Source organism: Malaclemys terrapin, chromosome 8 (assembly GCF_027887155.1).
Source record: "Malaclemys terrapin pileata isolate rMalTer1 chromosome 8, rMalTer1.hap1, whole genome shotgun sequence".
Lineage (NCBI taxonomy): Eukaryota > Metazoa > Chordata > Testudines > Emydidae > Malaclemys > Malaclemys terrapin.
In genome coordinates this window covers 78,188,357-78,209,518 of record NC_071512.1, presented here as the reverse complement: position 1 = coordinate 78,209,518, position 21,162 = coordinate 78,188,357, and the positions used below count along the sequence as shown (strand labels likewise).

At 37.8% G+C, this 21,162-nt stretch overlaps 1 protein-coding gene across 4 annotated transcripts in view; it reads right to left on the bottom strand.

Moving 5' to 3' along the window:
- Window positions 1–244: 244 nt before the first annotated feature.
- The window catches only part of ZNF644 (zinc finger protein 644), an 81,364-nt gene continuing 60,446 nt past the window's right edge, over window positions 245–21,162 (bottom strand). For 2 of the 4 annotated variants that reach the window (XM_054037290.1, XM_054037291.1), the window contains exons 3-7: window positions 16,159–19,202; window positions 15,349–15,954; window positions 12,712–12,834; window positions 2,614–2,716; window positions 245–2,005 (exon numbers count right to left, since the gene is read on the bottom strand). In XM_054037290.1, the coding sequence (XP_053893265.1) occupies window positions 1,813–2,005; window positions 2,614–2,716; window positions 12,712–12,834; window positions 15,349–15,954; window positions 16,159–19,171 (4,038 nt within the window). In that variant the 5' untranslated portion in view covers window positions 19,172–19,202 and the 3' untranslated portion in view covers window positions 245–1,812. The remainder of the gene's footprint in view (window positions 2,006–2,613; window positions 2,717–12,711; window positions 12,835–15,348; window positions 15,955–16,158; window positions 19,203–21,162) is intronic. The other 2 variants (XM_054037293.1, XM_054037292.1) reach the window with 2 other exon arrangements.

The following is a 21,162-nucleotide window of genomic DNA, read 5'->3' as shown; positions in this document are numbered from 1 at the left end:
CGAGATATTAGCAAGTCCTAGTATGGAGATTATTTCAACTTTATTAAAAAAAAACATCATCATCCTGACATTTACACCAATCAAATGTAATGCATCTGTGAACAGATCATATTATGTTGTGAGTAAATGTATTCTACTCTGGATCACTAATGAGGAGATTCTAATCTCAAGCAAGACAAATCAATTTCTCATGAACTGTTATTTCATAAATAACACAAATAAGAAATGCTTCACATTATAGACATTTAGATTTTGTTTAAACCTTTTTATTTAGAGATTTTTCTGGTAAGGAGATATACCATAGGAAAGCAATTTCACTGGCAGTGAGGTATGTATATACTCTACCAAAATACTCCTTGTTTTAACTGCTTTTAACTTTATTTACATATAAAGAAAATATCAATGCATATTCTTGATTTAACTACAGTTTTAGTTACCCTACATGAATAAAATGAAATGTTACTTGCATACAAAACTGATTTGTAGAGGAATCTGATTTACTGATTAAAAAATTAAATCACGTTTTGATGACAATTTAAATGAACAAACACAATTTATCATGACCAAGACACCTGCACCATATTGTCCATCCTCACAGCACATTTATTTCAGTAATTCCGTAAGTAGGTCCTTAGCATGAGCATAGTGTTACACTGTTTTCATACATAGAATCACATCCAAAACAAGTTCTAAAATTTAAATTGTAAACATTCTCTTCATATGTAGAAACATTTCAATGTGTTCAAATTTGTTAAAATGATCAAAAAAAATTAAACAGAATTATAAATGAAAAGTCTAGTCCTAAACCGTGTAGTGAGCAGTTCTCATTAGTACATTTCTACAGTGTTAAATAAAGTAGTAGAGAGGCAAACTGTTCTGTAAGCAAGTCAGACTTTAAGTAAAACATCATAAGGAAACAAACTTTAACAAAAAAAAATGCTTTGCAATAAAGAAAGTTAGATTTGAATCTACTATGATACAAAAATGTAAAGGGTAAATAACATCTTTGTTGACAAAGTAGGAGGTAGCATGGATGCACCACTTTATTGTCAGTGAGAAATGCAACTGAAGTAAAGAATACTTCCTTACCACAAATAATTTCCAGTACTATGTACATATTTCTCTTAGAAATATTTGTTTAAACAAGTTTCCCTCCACTTTTTAGTACAAAAAAGCCTCATATGATTTAAAAAAAACACTTACACACCTAGATAGAATAGTACTAATTGCCCTATTTGAATGAAACAGTCTCTTGAACTATGAAGTACATGATATTTAATGCCCTAAGTTGAGTAAGTTGTATTAGCGGTTCTTGGTATTATACAAAACACTACATACATACAAACAAAATATAATATCTTATTTTACTATGCAAGTGGGTTTTGTGTGTGTGTGTGTGTGTGTGTGTGTGTGTGTGTGTGTGTGTGTTTTTGTTTTTTGAATAAACAGAGCCTTGATTCTGGTAACACTGCAGAGGGCATGGTTTGTTTTTAATAAAATCTGTCGATAAGTACCCATGTGCAACAATTTAAAAATGGCTGCTTACATGTAACGATCTTGTATTGATAGTGAACACAGTAACTGACAAAAACATAGTAAACCTTAAAAACACATCTGCCACCCTATATAAAATATAAAGACTACTTACTGTAACTGTTAAGTACTCAATTTGTTTTGATGTTACTGTAATTCACTTTCCCTACTGCTCTGGCTTTAGGATTTATAAACATAATTTAGTGTAGCAATATTTTTAAAAAAATGACAAAGAATTTCAAATTTACATCCAATTCAAATTTAAAAGGTTTCCTTGTTCTATGATGCTGCTTCTGCCATCAGTAAAGAAAATGAAGTTTCAGTAATTGAAGCAGGCTTTTTAAGTAGCGATGTGACCTCAACCATGCCAGCCCCAGTCCGTGGAAGATTTGCATTGACGATGTGTCTCTGCAAGTGCTTTATCCAGTCTTCCTGAACAGACAATGGTCCTCGAAAGACCAGACCACAAAACCTGTGCAAATTTTAAAATCATTCCATCAAGAAGATATATTAGCATTAAACGAAGTACAGGTCAGCAGACATTGCTAAGGATTAAGAATTATACAGAAAGTAAACTTTTCTCCTAAAAGCTCATTTTAATATATTTTTTAGATGAAAACCCTAATGGTTTCATGGTTAATTCAACAATACTTGATAATTGTTTCAAATGACTACGAAGATATAAACACAAGATTGAAGTTTATACTACAAATTATACCTTCACATTTGTAATGCTATAGTTAATGGCCCATTTCCATTAATAGGCTTTTGTTTGTTTTGTGCAGGGGAAGAACACTGCCCAAATATGAAATATGGAAAACACATTTTCAGCCAGGAGAGGGGAAAAAATCTATTCCAAAATGTAAGACTGTTTCAGGTTCTTTTTTGTTTAGGTTACTGTAATATTAAACTTAGTTGTTTGTTTTGCTCAATATTGACTTTTTAAATCAAATGCAATTACAATATATACTTCTGAATATTCTTATGTAAAAGCAACAATATATAACCTCTTTTTAGAAACAAAAACAAAACCCAGATACTGTAATTTCAGTTAACCAATTATAAAAATCCTGCATATACCTGCATCGGAGTATGTAAACTTCATCAGCACTATGAGGTAATGGCAGCATTTTTTTCTTGCTTCCAGATCTTGATCTTGACTTTTTTTGCTTACAATCTAAGGCTAAGAAGGAAGGAGAACATTTTCCATATATAAAAGTGAACAATTAAAAGTTAGTCCTAAACCAAATAGAAATATTCGACAAACCTTCATTTATAACCATGCTGAAAAACTCATTTATTTTCTCTTACTGTGCCATGTTAAATTACAATCTAAATTCCAAAACTTTCAATTACCTTTCAAACTCTAAAGAATGATTCACAAAGAAGCAAAGATAGTCTTTTCCTATCTTTGTTTATCATAGTGTTTGTTCTCCTCTAAAAAACATCGGACCATCATTAAGCTAGATACATTTTAGTTCCAACAAGCACTAGTAACTGTTATTGTGGAATTACCCAATGACAGTTTGAAATTCCCTTTCATTCTTAAAACTTTTTCGGTCTTGGAAGATCTGTTGATAACTATAGTTCAAATTATGTCATAAAAATACAGTTACAGCTTCAAAATGTTGACGCATTCAAGCTAATTTGATTTAAATCCAAAACATGAATGAGAACTATCTGCAAGTAAGTCTTGTCTACATCTGCTACAACAGTGAGGAATGCACAATCATCTGCTCACATCATACAAGCGCCAAACAGAAGCAAAAGTTTTGGTCCTGTCCTGTCTCTGGGACTCTTAGCCGAAGCTTTCTTACCATTTGTCTATTCGATGGTTAAAAGGAATAAGAAGAAAACAGTGATTATGAACCTCTTGTAATAGGCTGACAGACTTTATGACAATGCAGAGAGATGCAGAGCCACTTGCTGAATCACTTCTTATCAGGTGTTTGAACTATGCATGAAGGTACAGCGCAATTACTGCTGAAGCAAACTAGCATGTGGATTTAGGATTAAGAGGGGTTGAGCCTTCTAGGGGCAGAGGAAATTGAAGTTTGCAACAGAGGCCTTGCAAGGAAAAACTCTACATCAGCCATGGTTGGGAAATAACTTTAAACTGTACTTTACATTGGGTAATGATTTACACTTACCATGAAGCTAAACTCGAGGGAGAGTCTGGAGGCATGTGGAAAACTTTACGTATTCCTAAACATGAACACGAAACACTGATGACATAGAACTATCAAAGTAACAATAATGGAAAGGGCATCAGCAGCACCAGGGAGGGTCACTCTAGACCAGAGGTTTTCAAACAATGAGGCACAGGCACCAGTTGCCTGCTTTTTGGCCAGCGGTTAAGTGCTCCCAGAGTAGACCCAGAGCTCTGTCCTGCCTGGAGGCAGGGCAGAAGGAGCCAGAGCTCTGTCCAGAGGACGGTGCTGGGACAGGGGCCACCCAGGGGTCTGTGGGGGAAGCAGCTTGCAGGGGCTCCCCTGCTCCAGCCCCCAACTTATCTCTGCCTACAGCAGCACAGGGATTCTCCTGATTCCCCATCTTTTCTCCAGTAACACAAGGCCTCCCATCCCTGCCATCTTCCCCCTGTGCTCTGCTCACCAGCTCAGCTGGGGCTCCTCCATCTCCTGGGGTTCTCCTCTTTGGCTGAAGCACCCCCGCAATATCCCAGGGGCTCCCTTCCACCCAGCCCAGCCACATACGTGGGGCTCCCCTCCACTCCTGTCTCAGCCCTGCCCTGCAATATCCCCTCCATTTGCTACTGAGCTGCTGTTCATCCCTGGGCTGCAGGGCTGGATGAACTGGGCTTAGCAGAAGGATTCTCTTTCCTCAGCTGCTGCAGCTGTTCATTTCCAGCTGGTGCCCCTATCATGGCAGCAGCCCTTATGCAAAGCCGCTCTTAGCTCTGCAGAAGCTATTGGCACTGCCTTCCTCTCCATCCCTGGTGCTGGAGCTTGGCTGCATGCGACAGGGAGAAGCCACCACGGGAGTCCCTGTGGCAGTGGGGAGCCATGAACCCTGTATGGTTCCTGCTCAGCGTGACACACCACCTCCCCTATGGCACCAGTACGGCTAGACAGTAACCAGCTGGTCCTGGCCAGCAGCAGCAGCCCAGCTCAGGACCCTGATGAACTTCCTGCTGTACCAGACCCAGGCGGAACTCAAAGTGCTAGTGAACCTCTGACTGCCATGCTCTGACCTGCCCCGCCCCCACCTGCCGGGCCATCTGCACTAAATGGGAGGCCCTGTTCCCTGCCTGTAAGCCCAGGACAGCTGGGGCGGTGTCACACAGTCAATGGTGTTATGATTTCCTAAAATGTTTGTGCAGTTTTATTTTAGTTGCTACAGTTTGTATTTTTTGGAACACAACTGTGAGATAGCATGAAAAATAATTTATGCAATAAAATTAGTACTTTTGATACTCATACCCTTATTTTAACTATATTGATCATACACTGCTACATTATTATTTGTATTCTTGCAAAATATAAGATTTTCAGTTTTGTGTTGTCACTGTAAACAATGGGGGGCTGGGAGGTGCAATTTTTTTCCTCTCTCTAAGCTTAGGGAAGCTCACTGTGACAAAGTTTGAGAATCCCTGTTTTACGCTGATGTTTCTCAGGTGCAGAAACATTAAGATGTAAAATCCTAATGTTTGCGTTCTCTGATATACCAGTCAAGAATCTGTCTACTCTAACACAAGGATAATGACACAAAGACAATTGCTCTCAACACTCAAAGCCTCCTCTGCTTACGCATTTATACCAATTAAGAGAAAAGAGAGAGCATCACACTGCACCTTTGCATTTTTTTTCTACCGTGGGTGAATATTCTGGGGAGCAGGGGATCCCTTTAGACGAACACTTGATCTAGAGGTTTTAATCCAGTGGGCCAAACTTATTTTTAGAGGCCTTGTCTTCATCCCTGATTCTGTCCATTAGAACAACTATTTAAAGATTTCTGTTCCTCTAATTCTTTCCAGATAGAATCTCAAGGCCATAGTGTTCAGAGGCTGCCACAGAAACTAACTCCTGACTGAGTACCAAAATGTTCCCTCTCCCTCTATCATCTTATTGTTGTGGAAAGAGAGTAAGGGACAGGAGATAAAGAGACAGCTGCCAACTTGCTGATCCCTTTTCTGGAAACAATATTATCTAGAAAAATGACTAAAAAGCCAATAGAAAACTCACTGACACTTCCGAGTCTTGAAGGTAGGAGAGAACTAAATTCAGACTCCAAATGAGTCCAAAACAGATAGGCTTATTTACACAAAGTTGAAGGAAGCCTTCTATTAGCAGATGAGGCCCAATGGTGTTCTCTTTGACAGCAGCGAGCAAAGGGATCTGTACACAAAAGGTGCTGACAGCAAGGACTTTGTCACGACCCTCTTGGAGAAAGTGAAGGATGTGATCAAGGGAACAGGAATTGGCCCTAATGCTTTATGGCAACATACAAAGAACATGTTCCATTTTCTATAATGGAGAGAAGACCATATCCTCCAAGCTTTAGGAAAGTATGAATTACACAGGAGTAGAAACCATTACATTGGCCTTTCCCACACCACTGGCACCTTATCTTTGGGGAGGATCATAGGACTGGAAGGGACCTTGTGGGTGATTAAGTACAGTCCTTGACTATTGCAGGCAACCCCATTATGTAATCCCATTCACAAATTTAAAACTAGTTGGGATGTTCATCCTCACTGCTCCACTAAGGAGTATTGAGATCCTCTAAGTACAATGTACTAATTTTAATCACTTTGTGTCCTCTCATAGGTATCAAAGATCCTTTTCAGCCTCATCTATATACACATAGGTTTTTATGTAACCCTCATAAATGCAGCATCTGAGCACCTTCCACAAGAGATATAATCACCTGCACAGAGATATAATCTCTCCTCCCAGTCAGGAGGAACTGGGCTTAATTCATTTTGTATTTTCCCCCCTTTTAAATCTAGTATTACTGATGGATATCTTGCTCAAAAAAGTGGGGTTTGCATTTTGCCTGGAAGATACTGAAATGTATGGCCATCCTTCTCTCTGAGAGAGGAGACAGGGTCCCGAATCCTGGATACCAGTGTGCCAGTGGAGAACTATTAGCATAAAAGGAGATCCATCTGGCCAGGTAGAAATGATTCTACAACAATGGCTTTGCCCCTGTGGATTTTGCAGAACACCCCAGAGAGGAAAATTGGAGGAAATAGAGACCACAGCTTCATTAGATTGCCAAGGCATTGATGTGAGATCCTTCTGAGGTCAGTTAGCAGTTACAAAATCAATGACATTAAAGAACGTGAAAAAGGTCTACAAAGCGGCAGCCCTATATGTGTAGCAGGCTCCAAAAACCAGACGGATGTCACTTTTGTGAGATAAATGCTTTGTGGCTCAGTGTCTCTTAGATTGGATTTCTGTGGATAGACAGACAGACTTCAAGGCTAGATTCCCCTCCTCCCCATCAAAAAATTGGACTCTTCTCACTCAGGCAATACTCCAGTGTTTCAGGGAGGCTATGCCATCACTTGTGCCCTAACCCTAGCTTTTCTAACAAAGGGTTCCTGAAGGCTAGCAATTCTAGGACATGGATGTGCAATCGTCTGAAAAATAAACCTCCCTGACCATCCCACACTTAATTGGGCCCTAACACAGGAAAATGGAGTCTGGCATAATGCACCAAGAGAGGTGGCTTTGCAATAGCGAGACAGGGATTTTACAGAGTGTAGAGGGAAGGAAGGAGAGAATGGGCAAGTAATTTTCTGCTGTGTCTAGTACACAGGCTCTAGACAGAAGAACTGTAAAACACAGGACTGAAGAACTCAGCGAAGACTTCCAGCCCCTCTCACATAGGGTAACAGGACTAAGGTTGGAACACAAGGATCAGTCCACATGAAGCAATAGTAACAATAGACTCAGAAGACAAATTTGCAAGCAATTCAAATGTTAAAACTGGCCATGAGTTGAAATAGCATCCCACACATCTGTCCCCATTTCTTGTGGTTTTTGACTTTCTGAGTACATTTCTTTACTTTTAAAGGCACAAACCAGCATGAATGTGCTTTCGGGTCACTGTAGGAGAGAAGGTAAGACCAAAACTTTTGGTAAAATTTGACTGATGCTTCTGATCAACATTCAGATGATTCATTCACCAAACAGACTGATATATGAGTAACTGCAAAACTGTCATCAAATTGCTAAAACTCAGGAGTAGTAAACTCACTTCAATTAAAGCCATGGGTGCACAAACACTTTTGATGCTCACATACTGTACTGATAGGATACTAAAACAAGCAGCACCAACTTAAGAATAACACAGTCTCACCCCTAGGTCACCTGTTCCAACCCAGCCCATGCTATGACCAAAACTGGTTATTTATCAACATCTGTCTGGTGGTTTCAATCCTAGTTCCTAGTGGACAGTTTCCACATGACAAAGTAAAACTCCCACAAACAGCAGGCTCACTAACACTCAGCAAAGAGATCAAGAAAACTGAACCCCAACCAGCCTCATGGAAATTCCTTAAGATTAGGATGAGGCACATTGTCAAAGTGTATGGAAGCTCCGACTGCCACTACCTATGCCCATGTTGTGGATCGAGAGTATCAGTCTCCACAGCTGTCAACTACCACCTTTCATGAGCACTATATTCAGTACAAAAGTCTCTCTGAAAGAAGGCTTTTCCCTTCAACCTTGACTACCCGCTGTCTGCTTAGTTGCTGCTTCTGAAAGCTGTGTGTGACTGTCTGGATTCACTGCTCATCAAAAGCTCTGATTCAGCATGGCAGAGTAGAGGAACAACCAATTTAAAATAGAAGATAACTGAAAATCTTTGGAAAGATCACTTGGAGGAGCTCAAGTTCTGTTGAGAACACACTATTTAAAAAAGCATACACACATTAGGTAAACAGACTGTATATACTCAATTCCACAGCACAGTGTCAGCATGGCAGGAAAGACCCCAGTCTCACGGAGGTGGCAGATTAAAACGTATGCCCAATATGAGTGGGCCGCAGCATGGATTATGTTGGAAATTGTAACTAGTAGTTCTTTGTTGCACATCTTTAGGTCCAATGAAATTCTCAAGCTGTGAAATAAGTGTGCAACTACACAACAACTTAAATTTGTGCTTTCTACTAATCCACAGTCCCCAAAACGGGAACACTCTTTACTTCAAGTGCTGAAGCAAGGTCTGTTCTTACTAGGACTTCATTATTTTTGCTACAGAACATTTACTAGTATACTAAACTCAGGCAACACTACAATTAAGTGATATATGTTATCATTTAATTGTATTTGTTTGCTTACTTACTAATTGGCCACATTCAAATCATTTGCGATGTCTCTCCCAGTCATTAGGGCAAATTTGTAGGGTTTAACTATACAACAAAATATTTTTATCTACAGTAATTTTTATGCCAAGGAACTTTATTGTGTATTCCTGAAGATATTAATACATTTTCTTAAGTACTGTTTGATCAATTATGGATGCAAGAGTGCAGAATAAAGACTTCCAGGCTACATTTCTTGCTCCTCCTCCTAGCTCCAAGGCCACTTCCCTTGTTATGTACCTCACTACGGCAGCACAGCAGGGAGCAGTAGCAGAGGAAAGCATACGTTATTTTCAGGGGAGCCAAAGGAAGGGTAGCACGGTAAAGACAAAAGAAAGGTGGAAATGCCAGGGTGCAAGAGAGATCAAAAAATCTCTTTGGGGACAAAGAGAAAGTTGGGAGGTCAAGGAGAGAGAAATGCGGGACTCTGGAATACAAGACCTTAACAGGGAAAAAACAAGTGGAGAAAGATGTATTTTGAAGATGGTGAAGAGGCCTGTCCTTAAAGTGACAGGGTGAAAGAGAAAACCTCTCAGCTGCTCTGCAAAAACACCAGACGTGGACAGCAGTCCACTAACCCTTTCACCAAAATAGGTAGGAGGAAGAAAACTAGCATCTGTTGGGCATGGGGGATTAAACCAATCGTGCAAACCTGTGTTGTACAGCCTGAAAACTTGCACTAAACTTCTGGAACCAGACTTCCAAAGTTAGATGTGGAATTTCACAAGCAAATTGGGTAACTGTGCACACAAATGCACCTAGGTCATTTATGCATATCATTACAGTGAACAGTGGACCCATATTGCATAAATGAAGTTTGCAATTACACACTAAACTTAGCATAGCCAATGGTCTAACAAATCTTGGCCTTGCTTGAAGTTTTCTTCCTTGAACTATTTTTCAAATATTGGCAGCTATATTTCATTTTTTCTTGTTAAATCATACCATGTGGCGGCATAATACTCCTGTATTTTCTCAGCATGCAAAATTTGGTTACATACCCTGTAAGTTACTGGTTGTGAAACAGCATGGAATCTACTAGAAAAGTGATGTTGTAATAGTTAATATTGAAAATACGCATAGTCAATGTAGTGGGAAAACCATTAATTGCCTAAAAGAAGGGTACTTAAGCTAATGCTGCCCTGGGAAAGCTTTCATTTCTGCTTCAATGACTTGCAAAGATGACTCTATTTCTTCTATTGAATAGCAAAGTATAAACAGTTCCCATAATAATTGCCACATCACATAAGAATGACAGCAATCATGTATGCATACAATTATGTAATTAGAGCAAGGACCTGGGACAAGTACTGAACTAATAAAGAATTTCTCTGACTAATATTTCTTTACAAAGATGTAAGGAAGCAAAAGAGTAAGTTCAGGGCTTTTTTTAAATAGGAAAAATTACTAGATACTCAATGCCTCTACACAGTTTAGAAGCTGAGGTCAATGAATTTCAGGGCTGAAGACCCCATATAATAATTTCTCTAAAACACAGTCATCTTCATCTAACAAGACAAGCAGAACTGGGATCTTCCCAATATAGGAGATGCTCAGTAATACCTGCACTCACACAGAGCCATCTCTTCTCACTTCTCAGAAAAATAGAGCACAGTGCTTGTAGTGTGGTATTATATCACTAAGACCTCATCCTACACAATGTATGACAGTGTAGTAGATTTACTGGTACACTATTAATTATCAAATAATTAAAACCACAATTTTCAAAGTACATTTTGTGATCCATTATCCTTGCTTTGTTTATTTGCTTGCCAATTGACAAAACTCACTAATGTGCAAAGGGTCTCCCAGTCACTAGTGAAAACTAGTAGCATTCTAGTATCAGTTACTGGGGATAAATGAATTCTAACATAATTTAATCTTCCTATACATCATTTTTGAGACACCCAACCCATGGATTTCCTCTAGCTGGATTAATGTATTTATCTCCTCTCTGTGACCAGATTCAAATTCTGCAGTTAAAAATTAAGTTTCTAGCTCTTCCAGATGAGAAGAAAAACTTCCAAATGGGCAAATATAAATGAAGAACTACTCATACAGAATTATCACTGTAAATTTGCAGACAGCCTGAAACTGCTCTAAAAAACATGAACTGCCCTCAATCTCAGAAGTGTGTTATATAATAAATAATAAGACTAATACCACCTACCTTTTATATAGCACTTTTCATAAGTAATCTCAAAGGACTTTATTAAGTTAGTATCATCTCTGTTTTATAGATTAGGAAACTGAGGCACAGAATGACCTGCTCAGTGTTACCAAATTTAGGTCCCCTGAGCTGCAGACCTGTGCTCTATACACTAGGTCACAGTGCCTCCACTGTTAACTTTTAAGTTTAATGAAAATATTTTAAAATAATTTCCAATAACTTACATATGCAATTGTGCACCTATCTTGCACAATCATCATCACTGTGTGAAAAATCTGAATAAAAGCACTAGCAAAGAGTCCAAAACCTCAAAAACAGCAGTGATGGTAACAAAGCCCTGTGCATCATCTTTTCCCCACTGAGCGACACTGCAAACAGTAACCTTAACAACAAAATTAATTACACCTCTACCTCGATATAGCACTGTCCTCGGGAGCCAAAAAATCTTACCGCGTTATACGTGAAACCACGTTATATTGAACTTGCTTTGATCCACTGGAGTGCGCAGCCCCCCCCCCCCCCCGCTGGAGCACTGCTTTATCGCATTATATCTGAATTCGTGTTATATCAGGTCGCGTTATATCGAGGTAGCAGTGTATTATGTAAGGGCCAGATTCTATCATGCAGTCTTTGTTCAAGCCTCCCATTGTTATCAGTGGGAGATCCATTGTGAATCAAGGGCAGCACACAACCCAACCTTCATAGACTCTGCCTACAGACTAGAATTAAAAACATATCTTGGCCCTCTTCATAGAAAGTTTGACATCCCGGCTTTACATATGACTTATACTTCATATAACTAGCAAGATCTATGGCTAAGAAAATGGAACACTACTTTTACCAAAGTTTACTTTTTCTTGTGCTTGTTTCTTCTTTATGGAGTGACAGACAGCTGCCTTCCCCAGTTACCTAGTATTTCTATTTCAGACTCTCCACCTCCCAATTTCCTTGATATCTTCCCCTGCTGCTGACTTCAGTGATACTTCATGTGGCCACAAGGGGTTGCCTGCAGAGAGCCAGCTTCAGAATCAGGCCCTCGGATATTATTCCAGATCACAACATAAAATGGTAAGGGACACCAACCTGAAATCTAGTTTATTTTAATACGAATGAGTTAAAAGTAGTGTCAGGACAGTACTACATTCACCTCATAGTACCACTACCAAATTATTTTCACTTTGTGAACCACCAACACGAACAGAGAAAACCGTGAAACTGACTATACACAAAGTGCTGTCAGATGCATAGACTGAAAAATTAGTTATTTTTCGCTCACCTATTTCAACTGTAGTACTCTTAAGGGCTATTTGTAATAGTAAGTAGGTAAAAAGTGTTTGGACAGGCATGATTTTTTAAAGCTGTCATATCCCTTTCATAAAAAACAAATAGCTATTTTGATTTTGGGGTGAAGAATGAAAGTTGCTCAGCTTGCAGCTTTGTTTACATACCTGAAATGCTGGACCAAAATGAGTGAGTAAGAATGAAAAACAAACATGAAAAATGGACAACAGCAACACCTATATGTTTACAAGTTGCTGAAGTTCAATCTCTTAACTCAACTTGTTTACCAGAGAAAGCGTCAAAATTCATTTGGATTAACATATAAGTTTGTGCAGTCTGATGAGGAAAATGCATCATACACAAACTTGCTTTTACATCTGTAACAAAACATACCTGTCCCAGTCAAAAGTCCAGCACTCTTCTTTCGTGCATAAGCGCGTAAGTGGTTGGACAGACTAACAGCACTTGTAAACGTCGTATTGCAATGCACACACGTTCTAAGCTTCACAGGCATACCTATCATTCAAAAGAAAACTATAATCCAGTTCTCTCTTCAAAAAATGAAATTCTCAAAGCGTTGTAAAAAGTTTTCTGTAATAAAGATGTTTAAAATATATTCACTGCATTGATGCAATCGTTTAGTATATTAGAAGGATCCAAATTAACCATTATTAGTTTTGCATGTAGCGTTTAGAGCCAAACCATGTTATTTTGAAAGAAAAGGGGGGGTAAACCTTGAACCCCCAAGCTTCTCTGGATTTAACACCTATTATCACTTTCCTGCAAATCTCCACAGTATGCAGATCATTTCCTAACCCCAAAATACAATCCTGTGATTTGAATAGCACAATTCTGTTGAGAAGTTTCAAAGCCTGCAACATTCCCAATAAAGAGAATTAAAAAGTCTAGTTGACGAAGTGGTAATTAAAGTGTTTTACCCACAAGACTGTAAAAGGCTCACTACTAAATTAGGCTGCTGATGAAGGCTGGGAGAAAAGGTGGTAAAACACACCACTGAACAGCTGTTAGACAAAACATTTTATTCAGTGCATTTTATGTTCATTACTTTGGATGCGCAATCAATAATGAAAGTTAATGATTTGAAGTTTTTTGCTAAAATCTTTGTGCTAAATAAATGAACAACAAACTAACATCTTATTTATCACAGGAAAGAAAACATAGTGAAACAATACTAAACTCCTCACTTACCAGACAAAGAAACCATTATAATTGGTTTCTTCTCAAATTTACTGTGATACCACATCAAAGTGCTTCCCTTCCCTTTGTCAAAAATACATTATCTTGGTCAATGATGTCAACTAATATTATAGAAAACTTAAAATATGTTAGTTTAAAAATGTCTAGAGCTATTATGTTGGAAAACTTCTGTTTGCAGGATAGAAAGAATCCTATAATCCAGCAGCCCACAGAAGAAAGACTGCTTTTCAAGCAAATTACAGAACGAGAATACCTGGTTGGTAGACAATTTTTTAAATTTAAATTGTATTAAAGATATTTGGAATAACTTAATTTTTTGCATGATAAGCAATTTATGGTTACAGAGATTTTCTTTTCTTTTTAACTCAACAGTCATAGTGAGTTAGTTGTCAAATTCTATTATCTTAGCCACAGCTAGCTTAAGGGCTTTGTTTATAACTATTAGTATTATGCAAGTATATATTCATTTTCACTTAATTTTTCAGTACAGTCAAATAGATACCATCTAACATTCAGAAGTAAATGTATTAAATTTGGCAAGCTATACTTCAGTATGTTTTTCTAAATATAGTGAAATCTGTCAAAGAGACAATTCCCTTATTAGGCAACTTCCTGTTTGAAGGGACCACCAAAAATACCCAAATATACTGAATATAATTCTGTTCCACCTTTGTTCGGCCAAATTAGAAAGTCACCTTTGTTAAGAAACTGATTTTTTGTCAGACAATTGTGTGGTCACTTAAGACAGATTTTACTGCACAGGCACGTTATTTTTTAAAAAGGCAAACATTCAGGTGAACAAGCATTGAGCACTGCCAGATATGCTATACTGCACTGAAATATTGCCAAGAGAACCACCAAAATAAAAAACTGTTAAGGGAATAAAATAAGAACCTATACTTCAGTATCTAGGATATTGCAGTACCAGAAAGCGGTGTCCAAACTAGGAGCAGAAACATACTAGCTATAATTTCTGTTTACACAAAGGTGTTATCAAAGGATACTAGTAGTTTCCCTAACCAATGGAAACAGATTTTACTGCAAGAGCTGCGTTAAGAACATCGTTCTAAAACGGGGCTGGAGACTATCTAGCAAGTAGTCAAAAATTACAGAATTGTTTTATTAGCACAGTTCTCAGGGAAAAAAAAATCATTGCCCGCAACAGTCAGGGATTGTGCGTTAGAACCCTGCTGGCAACCACTGTGTTCAAACAGAGCTGTAACTAGCACAGTTCTTCTCCCAGGGTAGACAGGGCTAAAAGGAGAACAGCAGTTTCCCACATCAGCCACAATTATACAACAAACATGCATTAATTTATGCTGAAGAAGCATGTTTGCCTAAAATGTTGAAATTATTCAATAGTTGTTCATAGTTTTGAAATATTATGCCTTTGTAACATTGAGAATAGTTCTGTCAGCTTGGGTAAATGCTGCTTCTGCACAAGTTAGATTACTCTCTGGGAGGTCTAAGGGTTGCACTCAGCTACTTCAACTATTTTTGTTGAGGAGCAGCATATTTTGCTATCAAAGGCTGTACTTTTGTCTAACCTTTTGCTTATTTTCTGGCTCCTTTTAAATCACACCCCAACCACATGCCGAAAAAGAACTATTTTTTGTGCAAGAAAATTCACTAATGTTGGGCAAGTTACACTAGAAGTTTATTGTACTCTCTTTCCCCACTCAGTACTTTGTAAAGGAAACAAGAGTTAAATGAACTGTGTTCTAGGAAAAATATTCTACACTGCAATACCTTTTCTAATAAATGAAAGAACTCTTTGGAAGCATAGTCAGACAGCTATAAACAGCCTCTTACCTGACTGCATAGTCAAGTCCATTCTTTGCGGCTGATACATCAATGGACTGTCTTCATTTAATGGAAGAACACATTTCTGAACAAACCTCTTCCTTGCAGTTTGATTATGGATCTTTTGAGGAGAGATATCAGGATTCCTTTCTTCTCCTAACCTTTTATTTTTCAGAAGTTCTATCAGTGTAAGTGACTGATTTTTTTTTTCATCATGTAGTACTGTTTTTGTTTCATCACATTCATTTAGGAAACTCAGACCTTCTTCCTCGGATGCAGACACTGAAATATCTTCAGTCTTTAGGCCATTACGGTATGCTTCAAGAGGTATAACATTTTGAGATAAAAAGTCATCATTTGAAGCAAGTTTCTGAGCGACAAATGGTCTGGGAATAATACGGCGACTGTTCAATGCCTTTAGGATTTTTTCATATTTTTCTTCATTTTGCATCATCTCATTTAGAACGCAGATTGGAGACTTGTGTGCATCCCACTTGGTTTTGCCAAGCCTTTTCAGGTGTCCTCGCACATGATTAGACAATCCAATTTTCGTATCAAACCAACCTCCACAGAGCTGGCATGTGTGTTCAGAAGAAGTTTCAGATTTCTCAATAGCTAAAAAGAAAAAATAATGATTTATCAATTTTTCCAAACATTTTTGAACAACTTAACTGTACTTAACACTATAAACTTTTAATCATGAGTACAAAAAAACACCTTTTTTAAAGGAAAGAAAACATAATACATCCTCTTTTATGATTAACAGACCATTATATCCTCCTCTACCCCCCACTGCACACCCAAATTAAAAAATCGTACCTTTTCTAACTCGTTTAACAGGGGTTCCTGTTCCAGTTCTTTTGAAATGCTGCATTTTGTCACTTGTCGCTATCTGCTCCGGTGAAACAACATGGCGGGCTTCATAGCTTAATCCAGCTCTGTGAAGATGCCCACGGACATGATTAGACAATCCAACTCCTGTTTCAAATGTTGCTGGACAGTATGGACAGGACTTCTTCTCAAGTGATAAATCAGTCCAATGGAAAACTGAGTTATGCTTTGGCAATGCTGTTCCTACGTTTTCTAAATTTTGAGGATCATGTAATTCATGCAGAAAGTTACTACTCTCTGCATCTTCATAATACTCAAAATAAAAACCATCATTCTGCTCATAATGAAGAGAGGATTTATCACCAGCTTCTTGATCCTCCATTTTACCTTTGAATAAAGGGAATAGGTTTACATGATCCTGATTAATATCACTGTAAGATTCATCCTCCATAGACTGTGCAGTGTAATCACATAGTTCAACATTATCCCATGAACTTTCATCCTCCGTTTCATAGCTGTCTTTTTTTTCAGCAGAGTTAAGTTTCTGTAAAACAACAACAGTCATTTTATGTAGAAAATCTGGATAGCAATCCAAATCATCTCCTGTAACAGAGCCTTCCCTCTTAGACTCTTTAACCACTCTTTTTACAGCTACACGCCTACGGTCTTTATAGCCTTCTGGGCTTTTGGAATCAAGATTATGAGAATCCATCATAAAACAATTATTATGGGGACTATTTGATGATGAAAATAAATGTAAAGAACTAACAGAGCTGGACTCTTCCTTTTTAAAATGTAAAGGATAAGGATCACTAGATTTTTTAATCATCCTGTAGTTTTCATATTTGTGCCTATATAAATAATTACTGCTTGTTTTGACACTAGCTTTTTGTTTTGCTGCTTGATGGAAATATTTAGGTTTTTGGTCAATGCTATTTTTAATCAAAATAGTCTTGTTTGTAGAGTTTTGATTGCACACACTTACAGCTGACTGTGAAACACTTTTCCGAGCCTTCTGTATCCTGCGGGGTCTCTTGTGAAGTTTCGCAAAGTTACTGGATTGTGAAGCTGAGCCAAACGATCTTTTTACATCTTGCTTTAGAACAGAATTCTTTGGAAATGTAGATGATTGTTTGATCAATTGTTTAGTTCTGCTACCAAAATCTAAAGGTTCTTCAATTATGCTACTTTTCCTTTTTTCTAATCTAAGATGGCTACCAAATGGATCAATGCACGATGTTGGATGCAAGTATTCCATGTGTTTTTTTAAAATGCTTCTGGCTGATGTAGTAAATGGACACATTTTGCACATATATGTGGTTGACTTTTTTGATGAGCCTATATATGGATCTTTCACTGAAGTCTTTTTCTGTGTTTTTCTCTGGGACATATCACTACTGATAATTGAACACTTCACTACTGCTCCATGAGCAATCCCTCTATGGCATTCCAGTTCATTTTCTGTCACAGCCATGAAATTGCATTCTTCACAACAGTAATATCTTTTATCCTTTTCATGGGTTTTAGCATGTTGCACAAACGTTTTGGGACAATTGGTACCAAATACACATTGTGGACACTGTAATCGTGCACTTCTACCCTCATCCTGAAGTTCTTTCAACTCCCGGATTTCTTCCATCAGTTTCTGCCTTCTTTCCTGGTGAATTATCATGTGCTTAAGAAGTGAATTACGATCTCGAAATGTCCGTCCACATTCCCTACATGCATAGGGCCTTGGAACATTGAGATGACGGAAGTGACTGTTCCCATCCAAATGATACATCATATGCCTATGCAGGTGTTTCTTCTCCCTAAAATTCACATTGCACTTTGTACAAGGATAAAATGATGGCTCATCAGTACTAAAAGTAGATGGTGATTCTGAATCATTCTGTTCACATTTGTTTTTTAAAGTACTAGAAAGAAAAGTGCTAGTGTGAACTGGAGAAGTATCTTCTGCACATTTGTTAGTAGGACTATAAATCAATTGTTGGATAGCATCAACAGCTTCTAACTCCTCATCTGTTGATTCAGGCTTCACTTTTGTTAATGCATATTTCTGTGGTTCTACTACTTCTAGATCCTCACTCTGCTCTAAATAGTCAACATTTAGTAATTTTGATTTACTGGGAATATAATCTGTATCATTAAAACAGTCCTCTGTATAACGTGTTATCTTGCTAACATCCATTTTTCTTTTTCTCTTTTTCTCTAGACCTACTTTACAGTGAACTGGAGACTTCTCTATTGTTTCTTCATTTGTCATAAGAAACTGTATAAACTCTTTTTGTGGATCCCAGTTTGTATCATTTCCTGATCTGAAACCACCTGTACCTGAGGAAATTCCTGTTAATGTATTGACACAATCATCGTCTACTAGTAAACTTTTGCTATCCTCACACACTTCTACTTGGCTTATTAAAGTGCTATCTGATTTCACACTATTTCCTATTGATTTCTGTGTATCACAACCAACTGAAGCAGAGGTAGGTAGATTTTTAATGGAATGAGTCAGGTTCTTAGCCTGTGCTACATCAGGTAACAAAAATAACACTTGGTGTTGACTTGATTTCTGTATTGTACTCTTTGCAGGCAGCTGGAGATCATGTACCGCTGGCAAAGTTGAGCAGGAATCTGTATGACCCACAGGTTGTCCAGTGGTTAATGAAACACTACCTTTATTCATAATGGAAGTTTTAGTTAAGGTGGAGTGTGAAACTGGTCCATTAACAGCAGTTCCTTTAGGCAAGATAAAGTTTTCGGTAGAAACAGTAGGAGCACCAGTATGTATAAATAGAGACTTCTGGCCTCCACTTAAGGCTTTTTCGGATCTGTCCCTTGACAGCTCTTCCGGCAGAGTCAATATATTGTTTTTCTGAAATGATGTTTCACTCTCTTGTGGTTTAGGAATGCCACTTTTTCCCTCGGAGATGAAATTGCTGTCATCTAGGAGTCCTTCTTTAGCACCAGTAATCTCAGTATTTATCTTTGAATCATCCATATTGCTGGTCTGTCTATTAAGCACATTTATACTAAAAAAAAAAAAAAATACGGTAGTTAGACATGCACAGAAATAGCTGATAAAAGCAGTTTTAAATTGATGTTATTTCTGCAGCAATGTACTGTATTATGATTGGCTGTTTAAAGCTGAAAAATCATTTTGACTGTGTTAAAACAATTCAGTCTTTTCATTTAGGAGATTCAGGGCAGACTGTTTTCTCTATTAACTTGAAAAATAAAGTGAATCCAATGCACCTCTTCCCCTAATTTGTGCAACGTTAAGGTTGCAAGATAAAGCATTAAAAACAAACTGAAAGTTCAAAAAGTTAAGTTTGAGATAACAATATTAACTTAGCCACATTACACAGCCTGTATACTTTATGATATACCTTAACATTAACATTTTGCAAGGAAAAGAAATAGTATTTCCTATGTATTTGCAATGGGCAGACAGTAACCTTAACTTGTGGAATTTCCAAAGTGCTTACAACCTGATCTTGCAGCCTTAACACCATTTCCTCCTTCTAATGTCCTACAGTTTGTATTTGTTTAACAGGGAAAATATGGTGGAAACTGGAAGTAATTGGCTTGTGCAGCTTAACACCAGCAGAACTTTTAAGTCCCCAAATCCTGCAAACACACATTCTTAACTTTACTATGGGGAGTAGTTCCAGTGGTTCCAGTGGAACTACTCACAGTAGTAAAGTGGTTGCAGAATCAGGGCCTAAATACCTTGTTCCAGATCTGTTGGGTTTGCTCACCTTACAAACTTCACTGGCTTTGCACTTGTCAATTTACAGAAATTTTCTATTATATTCAGTGTGTAGTTTTCAATGGTTAGATCTTAATTACCGTATATACTTGTTCATAAGCCAAATATTTTTGGTAAAAAAGTGACGCATCAAAGAGCGGGGATCGGCTTACAAACAGGTCTACACCAAAATTTGATGATTTTAAACTCTATGGAATCATTGAATATCTAACACGTTGTTTTATTTACCTGGAGCGTCTGCAGGCATGGAGCCCCTCAGCTCCCTGTGGCAGGCTCCATGTCTGCAGACGCTCCAGGTAAACAAAATGTCCCAACCCGCCAGCCTTACCCTGATGGGCCAGGAGCCAAAGTTTTCCAACCCCTGATATAGGGTCGGCTTATGAAAGGGTCATACAGTTTTTGCTATTTTTACCTATCCATTTTGGGGAGTCGGCTTATAAACGAACGGGCTAATGAACGAGTATATACGGTAAATCAAATCAACTTTATAACAAAGTAAAAGCAACAGTGCTTAATGAGGATACTAGTTTGATGTCTCCCTCTCCCCCAAATTGTCCGCCAGTCATCTCTTTATACAACATTTAATCTCCCGATTAAAAAATGAATTAGTACATGCAGGTAAAAAGGGCAGGAAAGTATTATTAACAAAAAATACTGAAAATACAATTTATAAGTACATTAATGGGGATTACAAAGCCAACGGAGAGTTCATTTTTAGCTGTTTACTATAAACGTTCTAATCTACACATTAGTGGTTACAGACATAAAACTACAGTTGGAAAAGAATAAAGGTTTCCAAGATCACTATGTTAGAATCATTTCAATGAACTTGCATCATCAGAAAAGTCAAAAGCTCCCTTTAACATCTGCAGAGTTAATCAAGAGAACTTGCTCTGTATCTGAAAGCATGACCCACTTCAAGGTATTTGCCACAACAGACCTGACACTTACTATGGAACAATTTATTAAATTGTTCTAGTGATCAAGGAACTCCACAGTACCAGAAAGAAGAAAACGAAAACCTAATTCTAGTCTATGATCATATATATAAACATGGCAAAGCACACTGAGTATATAGACAGACCTGGGTTATTTGAATCAGTTAATGAATTTAAATGTGTCTTGCAAAAAAGAGAAGTTGGGTGTCTTTCTTTCACTACTTCCTCATGCTACATAAAGTTCACCTGAAAGATTTTTCCCTCCTTCCTCCGCACCCTTCC